The following is a 19584-nucleotide window of genomic DNA, read 5'->3' as shown; positions in this document are numbered from 1 at the left end:
ACACAGAGTTCAAGGCTGATTTCCACAGTGTGTCAATATGAGCGCAAGGACCCAAAGCACATATGGCACAAGATTCCATATATGGTATCTGAGATGAACGTGCAGGAGATTGTGAGGAGTTGGCGAACAGAGTGGTATGAACCCACTAAGCTTTAGGTGGGTACAAGTAAAGGTGCAGAGAGCTCTGTTGTGCACTTGTCCCTTGCGAGGAAGAGTAAGGAAGTCACTAAAAAGGCTACGTGAGCTCTCATTGAGCATAAGAGGAAGGAAGTTGTTGCTAAGGTAGTTGCACAAGAGGAATAGGTGGAGAAGGAGTGAATTTCTAAAGAGCAGGCTGTGAAACAATGCTTGGATACAAAAGAAGTAAAAAATTTGGCTTCACAACACAGAAATGAGTAGGAGATTTCAGAATAGGAAGGAGGAGGTGGAGAGGATCAGAGAACTCCCTTCACCTTAAAGAGGCATGGGCAGGAGTAGACTGGTGGACAACACAAAAAGCATAAGTATGATAAGTAGATGTCCATTGACCCGATGATGCTTATAGAAGGTGATCTCAATGAGATCAGTGACAAGGTTAGAGACACAACAACTGAGTTGTTGCAACAGTTTAAAAACAATATATGTAGACGTTGGGGAGCATCCAAAAGGATCTATGTGAGTTGTAGATCCAGACTAGTAGGATTCAGGTGGGCATTGTGAAAGCAAGCAAGGTGCAAGAGAGGCTGACACCAGGAAGTGGACAGTCGTTGAGCTATAATGGACTTTGAACCTTAGAGCCATACCATTTCTAGAAGGGTTTGTTTGCGCAGAATCAGATTAGGATCACACTGTGCTCAGTACGATGAAAGTCATGGGAGTGAATTTGGCCACACTACCACTTCATACCCTCCATGCACTGCATCAAGGGGTTTCAGATGAGTTGTGGATCAGAGAGCAGTGCGCCGTCACATTCATCAGTGAGTTCATGGTAAATAATGAAAACATGTTCATGGAGAAAGCATAGGAACTCAAGGTAAAGGAGGAGATGCAACAACGAAGTTAGAGCCTACAGGAAACAATAGAGCAAGCCTGCAAAACAGTGCCATAATTGAACATCCCGGAGGATGCCAAAGCTTCAGTAAAAGTAAGGAAATTGGTTGCTGTAGTATGCACATCAAAGGATGAAGCTGTCAGGGTTACTTCTAACCTCCAAATGAAGATATCAGAGTTGTAGTTGAAGTTGCATCTAATGAATCCGCCAGAGGTTTGGGAGAAATGCGGAGCAACAATCAAGGAGAATATGAACACGTTGGATACCATAGTCACTGAATGTGCAATGATGTTCGATCAAGAAATGGAATTATGGAAAAATTTGCAGGAGGACTCAAATTTGTAGAAGATGAACATCGATGAGGTCTGAGCAACTGTGTGCACTTTGGTGCCAGCATAATGCCTTGAGAATTTACATGAATGGAAGCAACTGCAAACACAAATAGAAGAATTGTAGAGGAAAGAGGCCCTTTTAATGGCTAGATTACAGTCATGGCTAGAGGAATCTTGTCAGCCTACTTTATCACTCTAGGAAAAGCTAAAGGTGTTGCAACAGACAAAGAGGGCAATGCGCCTAGCAGTGGAAGGCCCAACAACTGAAAAGTTAGTCGAAGAAGTGTAGCAAGCCGAGGCACAGAGCGTTGCTAAAGTAGCATTATTACAGGTTGAGATGGGTGGTCTCCACAGCAAGATTGAGGCACTAGTTGAGTGACTCGAGGGTGAGTCATGATCTTTGTGTTGGGGGCCTGTTGGGATAGGGTCCCTAGGATCATTTTTTGGGTTAGCTAACCCAATTTTTGTATAAGTCATTGTAAAATATGTAATGTCTTTACAAAATGAGGATGCAGAGCGTGTAGGTGGATAAAGTCAAAGGGGTCTTAGCCTCTAGTTTGGGTAAGTAAATAGGTTGGTTTTGAGACTCACCCATGGTCGATGGACTGTAGTATTGTATTGAAGAAAGCTATATATAGTTGAGTCATAGCGAGTCAAAAAGGTAACGAATAGTAATGAAGTGAAGGAAGAAGTTATTTTGGGAAAGTGCTAAGGTAGAAAGGCTTTGCTTCCTGTACATAGGAAAAAGGAGAAGGCTCCTGTAGCTGAGTGCATGGGAGGCCTTGGTAAGTCTGTAGCTAAGTGTGTGGACCCCTGCAGTTGAGTGAGCAGGTCTAAAGAGTCTATAATCTAAATGTTGATGATAAATATAGGCTGATTTTGAAGAATTATCTTGCAATCTGAGCATTACTGTTGATTCTGTTTATGTTATGATTTGCCACTTATAATTTTCTTTCTATGGAATTGTTAGATAAACTTGACTCAGGATAGAGTCAAAGTTGACTAGATAAAAATTTATGGTTTTGGGGCACATGGTATTGTGCATCCATATTATTTTGTCCATGGTATTATATGTAATGGAGCTTATAAAAGGCTGGAAGGACTTCATTGTAAAGTAGGCCTGGAGGTGAGCGGTGAAGGCTCACTTGATCGGATTGGCCAGGGTTTTGGCCAATGCTAATGAGAAATCATTAGGTTGGGCTTTTCCCCAGATTTGGGGTTTTCTCGGATAAACATGCGTGTTTATGTGATTATGGTTGCTGCCGGTTATTTTTAAATTTATTCCTTCCTGTAATTATTTATGTTATGCAATCAATTTCTTAACAATTGGTATTAGAACCAAATTTTGGCTTCAAAGGGACGCTTTTGTTGCCAAGGGTTTTATTGGCTTGGTGAATGAAAGAATAATGTGTATAATGTGCGTTGCATTGCGCTAGTCATGGCGGGTTGTCACCATGTTGCCGTGTGTACTGATACCTTTGATCTTGTTATTTACGGTCTCGCAGGTGCTTCCTCCGAGTCTCAGGTTCGAGGTCACTTCGTCTCACCTCGTGTGTGTTTTCCTAAAAGGAGAGGAGGAGTGTGGTTTTGCAGGACAGGAGGAGGATTCGGGCATTGGAGGCCATGAAGTGGTGGAAAGAAGCGACACACAGGTGTAGAAATTGCTTGACAGCTTATAGGGATCAGAACCATGCAAGGGCAGGTTTATGTGTACATAGTGCAGGCATGTCTCATGGCGGCTGGTGTTGGATATACCAGGCATTGCACCCAGTATTATTGGCCCAGAAATCCAGTCTAACAACATTGTGATCAAAGGGAGCAAGGGTGCGTACTGAGAGCTTAGCCACGAATTCGAAGATGTAGGGTTAATGACGGGTGACATGTCCATGCCTTTGAATGCCTCGTGCCTCGATATGACCATGAAGATTCTCAAAGGGATGCTTTACAGAGGTTCTGAGGTTTTGAAAGAGGTTTCTTGGGTCATCTTTGACAAGATTCACTACATGAAGGACCGGGTGTGTGGGGTCATGTGGGACGAGAGCATAATTTTTCTCCCCCCAGCTATAAAAATGGTATTTCTCTCGGCCACTATGTAGAATACCTCGGAATTTTCCAATTGGATCTGCAAGCTTCACGCCCAACCTTGCCATGTTGTCTACACTGATTTCTGGCCAACTCCGCTTTAGCATTATGCTTTTCTGATCAGGGGTTCCAGGCTGTATTGCGTGGTCGACGAGAAAGAAGGGTTCAGAGAGGAGAATTTCTTGAAGGTGCAGGAGTCATTCCCCAAGAAAATACTCAACGATGGATTGGCTTCACTGAAGAATGGGATGTAGGGGAATGGTAAAGGTAGTGGAGTAGGATAGTAATGACAACCAGAACCACGATGGAGGGTTGGATCCATTGTGTTGTGTGTGCATGGTGAGGCGGAAGGGAGAGGTCTTCATCCCATGCAGCCACACATTCTGCAAATTGTGCACAGAATATGAGAGTCAAGATCGATACAATAATGAAGGAATTCATGGTAGATTATAATTCTATAATGATGTTGGTTCAAGCAGCTTAATAGAATTTTTTTGAGAAAATCAAATTGAGAGAGGATGGGTCAGAATAGCAGCAACAATAATAATAAAAAAAATATATATTTAAAGAAGTCAAAATTATTTCATGTAAATGGGCATACTACTGTAAGACCTGGTAAGGCATGTGTACCCCAACGTAATCACTAATAAAGTCTAGTTAGACCTAGGTGATAGGGGGGATGTCAGGTTAACAATACCCCGGGTAAAAGCTCTGAGGGGGGTAAGGGCTAGAGTGAGTGGGATTATCTCACTTAGTAGGTTTGGTTGGAGTTAGTTAAGGAACCCCAACTCAAGCTTACGGGGGGAATTGTTAGATAAACTTGACTTGGGATAGAGTCAAAGTTGACCAGATAAAAACTGCTGGTTTTGGGGCACATGTTATTATGCACCCATAGTATTTTTCCCATGGTATTATATGTAATGGAGCTTATAAAATGTTGGAAGGACTTCGTTGTAAAGTAGGCCTGGAGGTGAGCGGTGAAGGCTCACTCGGTTGGATTGGCCAGGGTTTTGGCCAATGATAATGAGAAATCATTAGGTTGGGTTTTTCCCTAGATTTGGGGTTTTCCTGGATAAACATGTGTGTTTATGTGATTATGGTTGCTACTGGTTATTTTTATATTTATTCCTTTTGGTAATTATTTATGTTATGCAGTCAATTTCTTAATAGGAATAATGAATAAATATTGTGGAAAACCACTGAATCTATCGTATTTGTGCATGACTTAAATAATTATCTAGTTCTGCGACTATAAGAGTTATTTCTTTTATGATTTTGGATGAATTGGATAGATCTACACAAAGGCAGATCTAGGGTTATTGATTAATACGTGAAAGTGGATAATTTTCCTATTTAGGGTCCACAAAGACTAATTGTAGACCTTTGTGAAGTTCTAGAAGCCGGTGCCTTAATGTTACAGTAGCAAGCCATAGGAGACTATCAATCTGTGCAAAGGAAAATCTGAGCTGTCAAAGCTTAAAAACCACTTATCACATGTCCCTGGATGCAGAAAATTTGTTCTAGCATCCCCCAATAATTATTTTAGTGAGATTGCAGCCTGCCCTATGCTGGTTGTTGCCGAAAGGGCCAAGAGTTAGGGTTTTATTTCTTGCCACAAACAACTTTGAACCTAGGCCAAACCCCTTAAGCCAACAATCATCACAACCTCATAGGAATGGGATCGCCCCTATATACCTTCAATATGTTTCCATTAATCCTTATAGGAAACAACTCCCCATCCAGCTTCATGAGCTGCACTGTGCCACCATCTGAAATATCCTTGATTACATAGGGTCTCAACTAATGCATCTGGAACTTCCCTGCAAACGTTTTGAACTTAGTGTCATACATTAGGACCAAATTTCCATTCTTAAAAATGCACTGCTTAATGTGGAAATCATGCCATGCCTTTTCCCTAGCTTTATATACTTGCTGATTAAAAGTAGCCAAAAATTGATCCTCCTCCATTGCAAGAAGTTGCACTAAGCATTCCTCTATACAGTCACGACAAACCATCCCAGTTACTGTTGTGGTCCTTAAACTGAGCACTATATATTCCATTTGCATCACTGCTTCTTGTCTATATGCCAATTTAAACGGTGTTTCCCTTGTCAATTTCTTACAAGTCATCTTATATGCCCATAGAACCATTGGAATGTGCACATTCCAATGATTCCTATTAACATTATAGATATTCATTAAGGCATTCTCCAATATTTTGTTAAAAGCTTCGATAGTGCCATTCGCCTGGCGATGATACGACGTACTCTTCTGATGGTGCATTTGGAACTCTTCTATCAATGGCTTAATTTTTTCATTCAAGAAGTGCGAGTCTCGGTCACTCATGAGGATCTTAGGGCACCCAAACTGTGATAGAATGTACTCGAATATAAAATTCAGATCAATTTTTGTGCTCCAATCCTTCACAGGATGTGCCTTGGCCCATCTGGTCAAGTAGTTAGTCATAGTGATAATATAACGTGCACTCGTCTTCATCCCTGGTGGATTAATTTTTCCAATGAAGTCAATTTCCCATTTGTCAAATTCGTGCAGCGTGACCTGTGAGTTTAAGGGAAATTCATCTTTTTACGATGGTCTTCCAGTCCTCTAATACACATCGCACAGAATCTATGTGTACTGCAGGCCACCATAATCCTACTCACAGAATATTCTACACAGTTTCATTTCCTGCATAGTGTCCTCCTATGACACCACCACGTGCTTCATTCAAAATACTGTGTCATTCATACTCAGGTACATATCGACATAGAATTTCTTCGAATCCCATCTTATATAAGTGTCGTGCAATGCATGAAAAATCTACAACCCTTACCACTAGTTCCTTTTTTTTTTGCTACAGTATGTATCCTTCAAGAGCTACGATAGTAGAAAGAAAATAATGTCCAAAAAATTTTCATCAACAACTCTAGCAGTGAAAAGATGTGTGTCACATAACCGCTCATCAATGTTAGTGAGTTCTTCTTCGTTCTCAATTCTATGGAGGTGATCAGGTCCAGCATTTAACCTCCCTGCCTTAACTATCACTTCAAAATCATACTCCTGGAAGAGAAGCAACCATCCAAAGATATTCCCCCCCAACATAGAGTTATTGACCAGGTGCTTCAATGTAGAATGATCCGTATACATTTTAAAGTTTGACGTAGAAACTAATGCCTAAATTTTTGTACCACATATACCATGGCTAACCCTTCTCATTAGATAATTTCCTACTTGCAAAGGCAATCAGATGGTCAATATCTCCTTCACTTGGTTGAGTTAAAATGACTCCCAATTCTATACAGGATGCATCCACGTGCACGTGAAACTCTTTCTTCCAATCGAGGAATACTAGGATTGGCATAGTAACCATCTTCTCCTTAAGAACATCCAAGCTCTTTTGGCAGTCATAATCCCATAAAAATGTAGTGTCCTTCTTCAATAAATTATCCATTGGCGCAATGATTTGCGTGCATGGCTTTATAAACTTTCTATAATACCCTGTATAACCGAAAGTTTCACATCGCTGCTTTACATTCCTGGGTGGATCCAAATTGATAATTACAACAATCTTGGCAGGGTCTACCATCAATCCCTGCTTGCATATGACATGTCCCAACATTATTGCATAAGGTACACAAAAAATAAATTTCTTCAAATTCATGGAAATCTGATACTTCCTGCATGTATCCAACATTAGGTGCATACTAGAAACATGTTTCTTAACCAACCCAAATACTATCCAATCGTTGAAGTAGACCTCTAGAAACTTGTGCATAAATTCCTTGAATTTTGTGGCTACCACCCTTGAAAATATCGTAGGAGAATTTCTTAGTCCAAAAGTCATAACTATGTATTGGAATGATCCCCATTGTGTAGTGAAGGTAGTCTTTCTTCTATCCTCCGGTGCAATATTAATTTTGTGATATCCCGAAAATTAATCTATGAATGAATAAATATCCTGTCCACCAACATTTTCTAAAACTTCATTTGTAAAAGGTGTAGGAAAGGGGTCATGCATGCATGCATCATTTAACTTCCGCAGATCTACGCGGATCCTTATGTCACCCTTTGTTTAATTTTCCAGGACCACCATCGGACTAACCCATTCTGACTCTTCCACTGGCTCAATTATAACTGTCACAAGCACCTTATCCAACTCTTCTCATACCTTTTCCTTGTATTTGGGGTTCAGTCGATATGGACGCTCCATAACCAGCTTCGCGTCTGGATTTAGATTGATCTTCATCACACCCAAATCACCTACTATGCCCTTCAATTCAGAGAATTTTGTTGGAAATAAGTATTGATATTCATACAATAACTCAACAACCTTTCCTACCATGTCTTCAACCCAATAGTCGCCAATGTGCGTGAACTTTGGTTCTACTTCTAAGCCAATATTTACTTGTTTTTTCTTTACTGAATACGATATATCAAGGATATTTACATCAAGTCCTACTACTTTGTGCAGTCCTTCTAACTCAGGAAGGTTGATATTTCATGGATCCTCATCACCTTCTTCTGTAGTAACATTTTAGCTTTCTAGCACATGTTGTAGTTGCGCACTCCAGTCAGGTTGCATCCACATTATTGGTTCTATTGGTGTTCGAAAGATCACTTTCGTAATCGTCTGAAGCACCCCATCAATGCAATCAAATCCATGTTCAAAGCATAATGTAGGTAGAAGACTCTCCTTCATTTCATCCCAATCAATAGGCCTATCTCGCAGCTCCATCTCTAAATACCAGTTTGTCAGTATAACGTTTAAGGTATGAATAAAGATATGTACTCATTCCGGTTGAGGTACCTCACCCCAAGCCTTAGTCCATCGAGCCAAATGTTCGCTTTGGTAATCCTTACCTATGTACTTTTCGCTTAGCGGCATTGTTGCAGAGCCAAATATTAATCTCATCAGCCTATGATATTCCTTCCAATCGCAAATATTATCCTTGTGGGTTCCCCACCATCTTCTAGGCATAGCTCTTAAAGCCAAATCTAGAGTCTGGAACCTATGCTCCTCGGTACGTCTCTTTCAAAATGATCAAGGAAAATATTAAAATCATCTAGCCCATCATAATAATGTAATTTACGTATTTTTTGTACTGTTCAACAACCCCCATTTTAATATATTATACATTTCCTATGAAATTTATTATATTAAAATAAGGACCCTTTAGTTCTAGAAAATCAACATAAAAGAAAACTTGTTAATAAGGAACTATAACCAAAGTTTAATACTTATGCCTTTTAATTAAAACCTAACTTTTAAACCTTCATTATCCAAAACACCAAATTTTAATATCCCCTAAGAACAAAACTATACTTAGGCTTACAAAACCTTAAGTATTAAAAAATATGGGTTATAAAATCAAAAAACAAAAAAATAATCAAAATTTTTAATTCGCAAAGGTTTTATCTTTATAAAACCTGACTCATTCAAATCCTGCATCGCAAAGTTTCTAAAGGCTAAGCCTCCCCAACATCATACATAAACAAAGTTTCATAAGGAAAATACCCCTCTACTAACTCCATTGTGATTTGTGATATAAACCAAACCCGCAGGGATTATTCAATACAATTCATAAAATCTCGCATTCGCGACTATCACAAAAGTTCCAAAAAACTTAAGTCTTAACCTTAACTCCATTACGATTGTGATTAGGCTTGGACCTGATGGGAAAATCAACTTCACTTCATTAAAATCTCAGGTCCGCACAATCGCAAGAACCATTGCCCAACTCTCACTACCTATCTCTTTTGCGATTTTTGATAAAGCCCCGGAGCCGACAAGATTATCCACTACAATTCATAAATTCCCCGCATCTGTGGCTATTGCAAAAGTTTCCCAAAATATTAAGTCCATACTCCTGCATTATCTCAATTGCAATATGTGATTAAACCAAGACCCAACGAGGTTATAAAATCCATTCCATAAATCGCCCACATCAAGAGCTATCATAGTTTCCAAAAGTCTATGCCCCACTACCTACGACGATTTGCGATTGTGATTAGGTCAGCTGACCACTGATTGCGATATGGGATAAAGCCTCGAACCCAACGGGATTATCCATGACAATTCATAAACCACTCCATCCGCAACTATCACAAATATTAGAGAATCATGCGTCATTTGAATTGCAATTGTGATATCCTTCCTCATATCGATTACAATATGATGTCATACTCCACGTCATCTACCACGCAATCACCATGTCATATTCCACATGGATCCACCACGTCATAGTGATGTCAACATCACACATATCACAAATTAAAAGTCTTTTAGACACCTATTAAAGTCTACCACTCCTTAATATCGATTGTGATATAAAGGCCTGACATTCCTTGGTTTAATAAATGACTTAGATCTGCCTGAATCAATGGCAAAGAAGACTTCAGACCCTCCTACGCTTATTTTAATTTTCTCAAAGGGGGCGGCGAGTGGGGGCGAAAAGTGGTTTTTCATCCAAACCATATATCCACGCATCACTCCTTTGTTCTTTTGGACCCCCCTCTTCACAATCCACTTACCACTTCTGACCCCCTCCGTAAAATCATTAGCCATCCACCTTTTTGCAATTGTGATTGTGATTGTATTTGAAGTACTCCAAGTTAAAATTATTGTGATTATTCAAATTTATACCCTTCGTCTAGTCTAAAAGCGATTGCGATTGTGATTTTGCGATAAGATTGTGAAATTCCAACTTGTCTTACCACAAGCCTCACTCTAAATTACTTTTCATGATGGTTATGTTCGGAATTTATTACGTCTCTACATTTTTCCAGATTTCATGCAAAAGTTATTTATTTCAAATAAAACTCGCTTATCAATATCATTAATTTTTACTTATCAGTTCCTATTTTTGTGTTTAGGTACATGACAAAAGAAGACAATTGTGCTGATAAGCAACAGTTCAATTCAAAAAAGCAGACAAGCATCCAGATAATGTGATGGAACAAACAAAGCTAATGAAGACAGCAAATCACATTTAGAAATTTCTACCGAAAAAATTATTTTCCTTTAAGTGTTATTGAAGGGATCTGTTTGAATGCCCTGAACGCTCTACACAATAGATTCCATTGTTTTCTGCTATTTAATCTTACTTGTTGCATGAAATAAAGGCCCAGAATTTTATGAAAAAGGGCTTACGAAAGTTTTCACTATTGTACTTTCATCCTTTTCTCAATAGAATGACTAGAAATTATTTAGGAATTTTCATAAAGAATTTTGAGAAGTTGCACTACTGTACTCCTGAAATCATCTTTGTGAGAAACACTAAACTACTATTATTTCTTTTATGAGCTGAGCAATGTGCATATGGTATTTCTATGTTTGTGCCTCTATTTGTTCATAAATAAATAGTGAATTTATCTTTTTTGATTGCTTATTACATGGTATTTATATTGTTCTCTTCAATCCACGAATTCTTGGAGGCACTATTGTATAAAATATTTAGGGTTGTAGGTTAGAGGAGAACACTCAGATTTGAAGGATTAATGAGGATTTTTCTTTTGCACTCTGAATTATGTTTTGATGGGCAGAGTTTGTACTATTACAACTCTAGTTTTAAAAGCAGAAGTTCAAACATTATAAAAGACTATTGGAGACTAGAGCGAGAGAAATGCATTTAATAAATTGGTATTTTTAATACTATTTTTTTAATTACTAGTTTCATTTTATAATGGCATGAATATGTCATTTTACTCATATTAGTGGACTATTTTTAGTATGAGTAATTTATCTCAATCATATGTTATTATTTATCTCTTCCCTTACGTATTGAATTATGATTTATGAGTAACTATTTACACAAAAATCTATCTTTTAATATCAATTTAACAAATAATGACATGCTGTGAACAATTTCCTCATATTCTTGTTTAATAATTCAAATTACTGATTTAATAATCAATATCATTTTGTGAACAACTTCCTAAATGTTATCGTTTGATTATTTCATTTAAGAGGTCTCTGAATAGAATATGTTTTGGTATTCATAATGTCATTTAATTGAACTATTTCATTAGCTTGATATTCATTATAAGCCAAACATATTTAAAATCCCAAATCATTTAAATATCTTTCTCTCAATTGGGTTAGATCTATATCTTCCTAATTGAGATAGGATTAGGATTTAATTATTTTTTCTTACATTTTAGAATTAGATTGCATTTAGATTAATTCTACATTTCTAGAAGTCCTCTTTTGAGGAAAATCTTTAGATTGGTTTGTTTGTTGCACAAAAATAACTTAAGGATCATTCTTCTTGCTTGATCAGCTCGAAGAATTGATTTGATGTCCCTAGCTATTGGCAATTAGAGATATATTTAAATGTGATAGCTGTTGGGAGAAGGTAACTAGACCTAATTGAACCAGTTGGAGCCACTATCCCAAATGGAAAAGGAGTTGTGTCAAGGTCCGACTAGGTCGTTATCCCCAATGCTGTGGCAGTGATTTTCAAGGCCTCAAAATTTTTGGCACTAGAAGGAGGGCATGCATACTACTAATGACAATTACATCCAATGCAAAAACCAGAGGCCATTCCAAGAGTCATTCCCCTTCCAAATATCATACAACTTCCAGATCCCCTCTAGAATCTCCTACTTTTAGATCAGGAGTTATACAATCACCTCCCAAGTCTCCTAGAAAATTCCCTGAGGTAATCCCTACGGATTATACTAGATAATCACCAAAAATTACAACTTTGATAAATAAATTGGAAGACGTCTCCATTTTAGCAGAAAATCTTGAATCATCCAATGTTTCTGAAGGAAGTATAACCTCTACTTTTCATGAAACTGGTGTTTTGATTCGGTCCCAGAGTGAAAAACTTGGCATCTTTCCATTTTAATTTCCTCTTCAATCCCACCGAATGAAAAATGCTACATCAAATTGCAAAACATCTACCAGTGATATTCCCTCATTCTCTCATTCACCAACATCTCCATTTCTTCCTTTTTCATTTCCTTCCTCTCTACTGATCACTTCATCTATTTCCATTTCCTCCACACAAATGAATAGTGGTTCCTCAAGTAGTACTATCACAACTACCAATTCTTATTTCATCACATCCACCTCCCCAACTATTACAATGGCAGCTAGACAATGGTCTAATCTCGAAGCTATTAAAATGGCAGCACTACTTCATCCTCTACCAAAACATCCTGAAAGAAGGCTTCCCAAATTTAGTCCTAATGATGGGTTACATGCTGAAGAGCACCTTCATAATTATATTTTAGCCATCAATCTTAATGAGTTAGATGAAGAAGACATTGTTGTTAGAATATTCCCATACACTCTTACACGATCCGCAGGGTCTTAGTACTTTTCATTACCAACCAATTCTATTGCTAGTTGGGATATTTTTGAACAACAATTTTTGACTAAATTTGGTGATGATCGCTCAACCACATATCTTATCAATGACCTTTCCAATTTAAAAATTAGTTCAGGGGAAAAGATAAAAGATTTTAATTCCATATTTAACAATTTTTTAAAAAAATCCGAGCTACTTCTAGACAAGGTGTCGATGTACAAATTGAATGGTATATTTCATCTCTTCCTTCTAACATAGAAACTTTTTTAGATAGAGATAATAAGAATACCTTGCTAGAGAACATGAAGGAAGTTTTGTCTATAGAGAACGGGATAAATGCATTAGAAATGAAAAAGGATAAGGAAGATAGAAATGAAAAAGAGTTACATATAAGGATGAAGCTAAAAAGAAAGCACCTAAAGATCCCTCTAATATTGAAGGCTTGCAACAAGTCCTTAAAACTTTTTGTAACGAGATGGTAGAGATAAAAAACAAGAAGTTGAATCTTCTTTCAAAAACCCTTTTAGAACATTTATAAGAAATAAACCACCTAATCCACAACCTCCAAATACAATCTCTAATGTAGAAAATGATGATGAAGATGAGGAGGAAGCAACATTTTCTGCTGATGAATACCAAGATGAACAAATAGCCGAGTTAAATGGAATGTTGGATTTTATTCTTCCTATTTATGATAGTGAAAATGAATATGAATCATTATATGTTAGCACAAGAAGTAAAGGTCTATTTGATCTTATACAACCAATTCAAAATAGAAACCTTCAACTTCAACTGCCATAGATAAAGCGGCTCTTAAAAAAATCCACTTCCACTTCCCCTCAAGTAATTATGTCTTCATCCAATTCTCCATCTTCACCCAAAACCTCAGTAGTTTTAGATACTATTGAGTACAATATCCACTACAAGAAAAAAGGACATTAGTGAGGGGCAAAAAATGTCACCATAAGCTCATTAGTGACGGTCAAAAGAGCATTGGTCACCAAAAACTGAACGTCACCAAAGGTGGTGTCACCATAAGTATAGGTGTTGTACTAACATACAAACTCCATCACCAAAAGTTATTTGTAATGACGGATAACGATTGTCACCATTTCATATGAACAATGGTGATGGACCATAGTGTCCATCACCAAAAAATGAACATCACCAAAGGTGGCGTCACCAAAAGTATAGGTTTTGTAGTGACATTCAAAATTCGTCTCCAATAATGATTTATAATGACAGATAGTGGCCATCACCATTGCATATGAGCAATGGTGATGGACCATATCCTCGGTCACCAAAAACTGAACGTCACCAAAGGTGGCATCGCCAAAAGTATAGTTGTTATGGTGACATTCAAGGTCCATCACGAATATTTATTATAATTATGGATAATGACCATCACCATTTCATATGATCAATAATGATTTATTGTGATAGATCTTTAATGGCCATTATTATTGGTGCATATATATGGTGACGTTCATTAACCGTCACCAAAATCCACATTGCTATAAGTATAGGTGTTGTGGTGACATTCAATGTCCATCACGAACAATGACTATAATGACAGACAACGACTGCCACCATTACATATGAGCAACAATGATTTATGGTTACGGAGCTTTGAGGGTCATCACTATTGATGCGTATATATAGTGGTGTTCGTTGATCATCACAATTTCATATTTTTGGTGAGGGTCGAAAAATGTCACCAAAGCTCATTCGTGATGGTCAAAAGAGCCTCCGTCACCAAAAATTGATCATCGCCTTATGGATGTCAAGGCACGATGGAATCGAACCACCAACCTCTTGCTTGTAATGCAAGTGCTCTTCCATTGAGCTAGCACCCTTTAAAGAATTATATTTTTTAAAATTAGACCTTGAAACTTCATAAATTGTAAATTCTACAACTTTCAATAAATTAAAATCTCAACAACATTTTACTAACAAGCAAATCAACATCAAAGATGTAGGTGCCTACCTAATGGTTATTGAAGTTACAAAAATTTGGTGGAGGGTAAAATATTTATGTATAAGAGAATCAATATGTTCAGTTGAATACTAAATTAGAAGTGAAACTTTGAAGACATCTATAGACTATAGATGACCTATAACTATCAAATGCACCAAATATTGCAAAGGAAATGTCATAAGTGGATATCATATGGAAGAAGAGGAGGCAGGGACTTGGAACCCTTGTACATCTTGGCATGCCTTAGCATTTGGCACATCTTAGCTTGTTTGACATGTCTTCGTACTATCTGGCACATCTTAGCATGCCCTAGCATTCCCTAACACACCTTTGCAGTCATGACCTCACAACTAGCATTGCATTTTTCCATGACTTGGGAACCTTACATTCACTAGAACACCTTGGCACTCCCCAGTTTTCATGCCCTCTGTTATCCTCCATAATGTCCTAGGCTGATGAGGAGATCGACGAAGGTAACCACAGACCAAGCTTTTAGTTTGGTAGCTAGCCCTACCAAACCAGAGAGGGCTCTCTCTATGAAATTGTAGCCAAGTGATGACTGGAATGTAAAATATTTTAGGCTAGATAGCCAGGGTCAGGTGGGTTTTTGGAAAAATTAGGGACTTGGAACTCTATCCACCGGTGTCTTGTTTGGTAGGGACTTTGTCAAGGAGGCAAGGACTTGGAACTCTGTCTAGGATAAAGCACCTAACATGCATGACAATATCTCCCTAGAATAGAGTGCCTCCTACCTAGAAGAGTGTCCCCTGCTCAAAATATAGAACCCTTCTCTACTGTGCACTTTTATTAAAGATAAATTTGTGCATAAAATAGTACTAAGAAAAACACTTAAATTAGGAAAAGTGAGCATCTAAGTCAAACTATAAAAGTATAATAAATATGGCTCTATATAAGTTTGGGAAACACTAGACAAGCATGCTTTCATACAACCACAATAAGATACCTAAAATCGATGCAATTCTTTCATCGTTGCTATATCCTCACAACAAAACTGGAATCTATAGCTTGTACCCCAAGGCTGTATGAATTTGCTGAAGGCATAGATTGAAAGGATCTACCGAGATGAAGTACTATTGAAGGAGAAACACCTTCAAAACAATAGATAAATTCTATTGTGAATTCAACTGATTTGCACACAGACCAAGGCTACTACTAGGTACACTTCTTCGCTGAATGGAAACTATAATGTATTGTAGTGTTGCTGAAGAAAAAAAACCTTTAGTGCAACACGGATAAAACTCTAACAGATATTGTCACTGTGGCCTTGGTTGTCAATGATATCATCAATAAAGGTAACAACTTCGATAATTGAAAAACCAAAAGGTGAGATGCATAGATAATTTCAAATGATAGATTTGGGCATACTTTATTATTGTTTAGGAGTGTTAGTATAGAAAATGCAAGGTAGTTGGTTGAATCTTTATGTCACATGCCAAGGATGCGAAGAAATACATAAAATATTAAATAACATGGTATAAGTCGATTGCATGTTATTTTGAAACAGGAATGGAATTGTCCTTGTGCGGGTTCTAATCTAGTGGGTATAACTTTAAATACGAATCTGATAGTTATGGGGTTGAAATTGTCTCACAATTCATGAAAAGTCTCAATTTTGATTACTAGAAAGAAGTAGAGCGAGTCTCCAGGTTTATGGAAGGGAACACCCTATTCCCAAGAAGATAACTTGAAATTAGTCAGGCATATTATTTCTTGTCTTCTTGTACACGTGTGCTTTGAAAATATAATCACATCCAAAGACTCAATAACAACTCTGGTAAAGTTTATAGATGTGAAGCACTTATGAGAAAACCCATCACTTAATGAAAATTGAGCGAGGAATATGTCGAAGGATTCAATCTTACACTCAGTCATAAAAAGGAAGTTGGGGTATCCAGCATCTTGCCAACAACCTGACTCCAACCATAATGTTAAAGGTAGGTTAACTGTGAAACCTCTTTCCCACTTTGTATTATTGTTCCCTCTTGAATTCCAACAGGTACCTGGCTGCTTAGATCCACAAAACGCATGCCATGTAAACTCTGCATGATACAATTATGACATGTAAGCTTGATACACACTCTAATTTCCCTCTAGAAGAGGGTAAGTCAAAATATTATGACAATCTTAACTGTAATTTGATCATATAATATTGAGGTATTTCATGGAATAAACAATATTCTATCAATGCACTAATGAAGAGCTCAAAACAAATGAATTTCTTATTGCTACAATAGCCCCTCTTGGGATTCTCGTATAAAGAACCTAACTTGCATGGCAAAGCTTCCTAGAATAGAGTACCTCCTACCTAGAAGTGTGTCCCCTAGTCAAAATATATAACCCTTCTCTACTGTGCACTTTTCTTAAAGATAAATCTATGCATAAAACAAAACTAAGAAAAACACCTAAATTAAGAAAAGTGAGCATGTAAGTGAAACTATAAAAGCATTCTAAATATGGTTGTATACAATATTGAGGTATTTCATGTAATAAACAATATACTATCAATGCACTAACGAAGAACTCAAAATAAACAAATTTCTTATATCTACAATAGCACCTATTGGGATTCTCGGATAAAGCACCTAACCTACATGGCAAAAGCTTCCTAGAATAGAGTACCTCCTACCTAGAAGTCTGTCCACTGCTCAAAATATAGAACCTTTCCCTACTGTGCACTTTTCTTAAAGATAAATATGTGCATAAAACAGAACTAAGAAAAACACCTAAATTAAGAAAAGTGAGCATCTAAGTCAAACTATAAAAGCATACTAAATATGCCTAAAATCTATGCACTTCTTTCATCGCTGCTACAACCTCATAGGAAAACTATAATCTACAACATGTATCACAAGGTTGCATTCATCTACTAAAGGTGCATACCGAAAGTATCTACTAAGATGAAGTATTGTTGAAGGAGAAACACCTTCAAAACAACAGATAGAGTCTAATGTGCATTCAACCCATCTGCACACAGGCCAAGGTTGCTACTGGGTACACTTCTCCCCTAAATCGAAACTATAGTGTATTACTGCTCTACTGAAGGAGAAACACCTTCAGAGAAACATGGATAAAACTATAACATATATTGTCATTGTGGTATCGGTTGTAGAATTTCTCATCAATATGGGTAACAAATTCGATAATTGAAAACCCAAAAGGTGAGCTACATAGATCATTTGAAATGATATATTTGGGCATACTTTATTTTTTTTAGGATTGTTAGTATAGAAAATGCAAGGTAGCCTGTTGCATCTCTATGTCAGAGACCAAGGATGTGAATAAATACAAAAGATATTAAATAGCATGGTACAAGTCGATTGCAGCTTCTTTTGAAACAAAAATGGAGTTCTCCTTGTGTAGGTTCTAAGCTATTGGGTATAGATTTAAATAAGAAATTTATAGTTATGGGGTTGGAATTGTCTCACGATTCATGGAAATTCCTAAAGTTGTTCACTAGAAAGAAGTAGAGAAAGTTGTTAGGTTTATGAATGGGAACACCCTATTCACAGGTAGATAAATTCAAATTATCCAAGCATATTATTTCTCTTGTTCTTACACGTGTGTGTTTTGAAAAGCTAACCACCTCCAAAGACTCAAGAACAACTCTATTAAAGTTTATAGGTGTGCAACACTTTTGAGAAAACCCATCACTTAATAACAATTGAGCAAGGAATATGTCGAAGGATTCAATCTTGCACTCAGTCATAAAAAGGAAGTTGGGGTATCCAACATCTTACCAACAAACCGACTCCAACCATAATGTGAAATCTAGGTTAACTATGAAACCTCATTCCCACTTTGTAGTATTGTTGCTTCTTGAAATCCAACAAGTATCTTGCTGCTTAGATCCACAAAACTTGTCCCAGGTAAACTTTGCATGATACAATTGTGATGTGCAAGCTTGAAACGCACTCTAGTTTCCCTCTAAAAGAGGGTAAGTCAAAATATTATGATAGGCTTAACTGTAATTTGATCATACACTGCTGAGGTATTGTATGGAATAAACAATATACTGTCAATGCACTAATGAAGAACTCAAAATAAATGAAGTTCTTGTTGCTACAATAGCACCACTCTTGGCATTCTCCAAGGAGCCACTAATTTATACACATTTGGAATCTTTACTTGGTCTGCAGAAAGATTAAGCAATGGTAGTGATCAATCATTTCCCTCCCATGGAAGGTCTATACAGAGTCAGCAATAAATTGATTTAAAAGTAAGGTATATGCCTGAAAAATAGGAGTCGACTCTTCAACTCTAATTTAGTGGCAAGGATATATTCAACTGTAAATGCTTGATCTTTTACAATGTAAATTTATAGATAAATGGTTAGCATAAATCTATCCATTTTCCACATATCCCAAAAAACCATGTATGTTTGGACTCTGGTTGTGTGTAAGAGAGGGGAGGTCACATAAATAATCCATTATCAAAATAAAAATTTAAAGCACAGCATTCTATGGGGAATTTTTTAAAATTTTATTACATACCTTAGAAATTTTGGAAGGACATAACTGAAGCTTCCCTCTCCTTCCACACTTCATTAAATATGCCCCTTTTCCAATGCAGATGTGGCCTGCAGAATCACAATCAGCAAATAGAATATGAAAAGTAAGTTTAATGAATTAAAGTAGCTTTGTTATACCTCAAGAAAATGGACTATGAGAAATTGGATTCATTCTCTACAAAAGATGCTATAGTGAGATCTAATTACACTTTTAATTGAAACAAAGGTAAATTGGATTCATGCTTTGCAATAGACAATATAATGAGATCTAATGACATTTTCAACTCAAACAAAGGTAAGTTGAGTAAGCTCAAGCT

General features: G+C 37.1%; 1 protein-coding gene across 1 annotated transcript; it reads right to left on the bottom strand.

The window, feature by feature from the left end:
* Window positions 1-5244: 5244 nt before the first annotated feature.
* On the bottom strand, window positions 5245-7786 carry LOC149155644 (uncharacterized). Its single transcript, XM_089444480.1, has 2 exons — window positions 7613-7786; window positions 5245-6003 (listed from the first exon to the last, which is right to left on the bottom strand). The coding sequence occupies exons 1-2, from the start codon at window positions 7784-7786 to the stop codon at window positions 5245-5247; spliced, it is 933 nt and encodes a 310-aa protein (XP_089300606.1).
* Between the last annotated feature and the right edge of the window lie 11798 nt (window positions 7787-19584).

Source organism: Pinus tabuliformis, chromosome 9 (genome assembly GCF_031772625.1).
Source record: "Pinus tabuliformis cultivar Carrire ecotype Pingquan chromosome 9, CPIR1, whole genome shotgun sequence".
In the NCBI taxonomy this organism is placed as follows: Eukaryota; Viridiplantae; Streptophyta; class Pinopsida; order Pinales; family Pinaceae; genus Pinus; species Pinus tabuliformis.
This window is presented reverse-complemented; position numbering and strand designations above follow the sequence as displayed.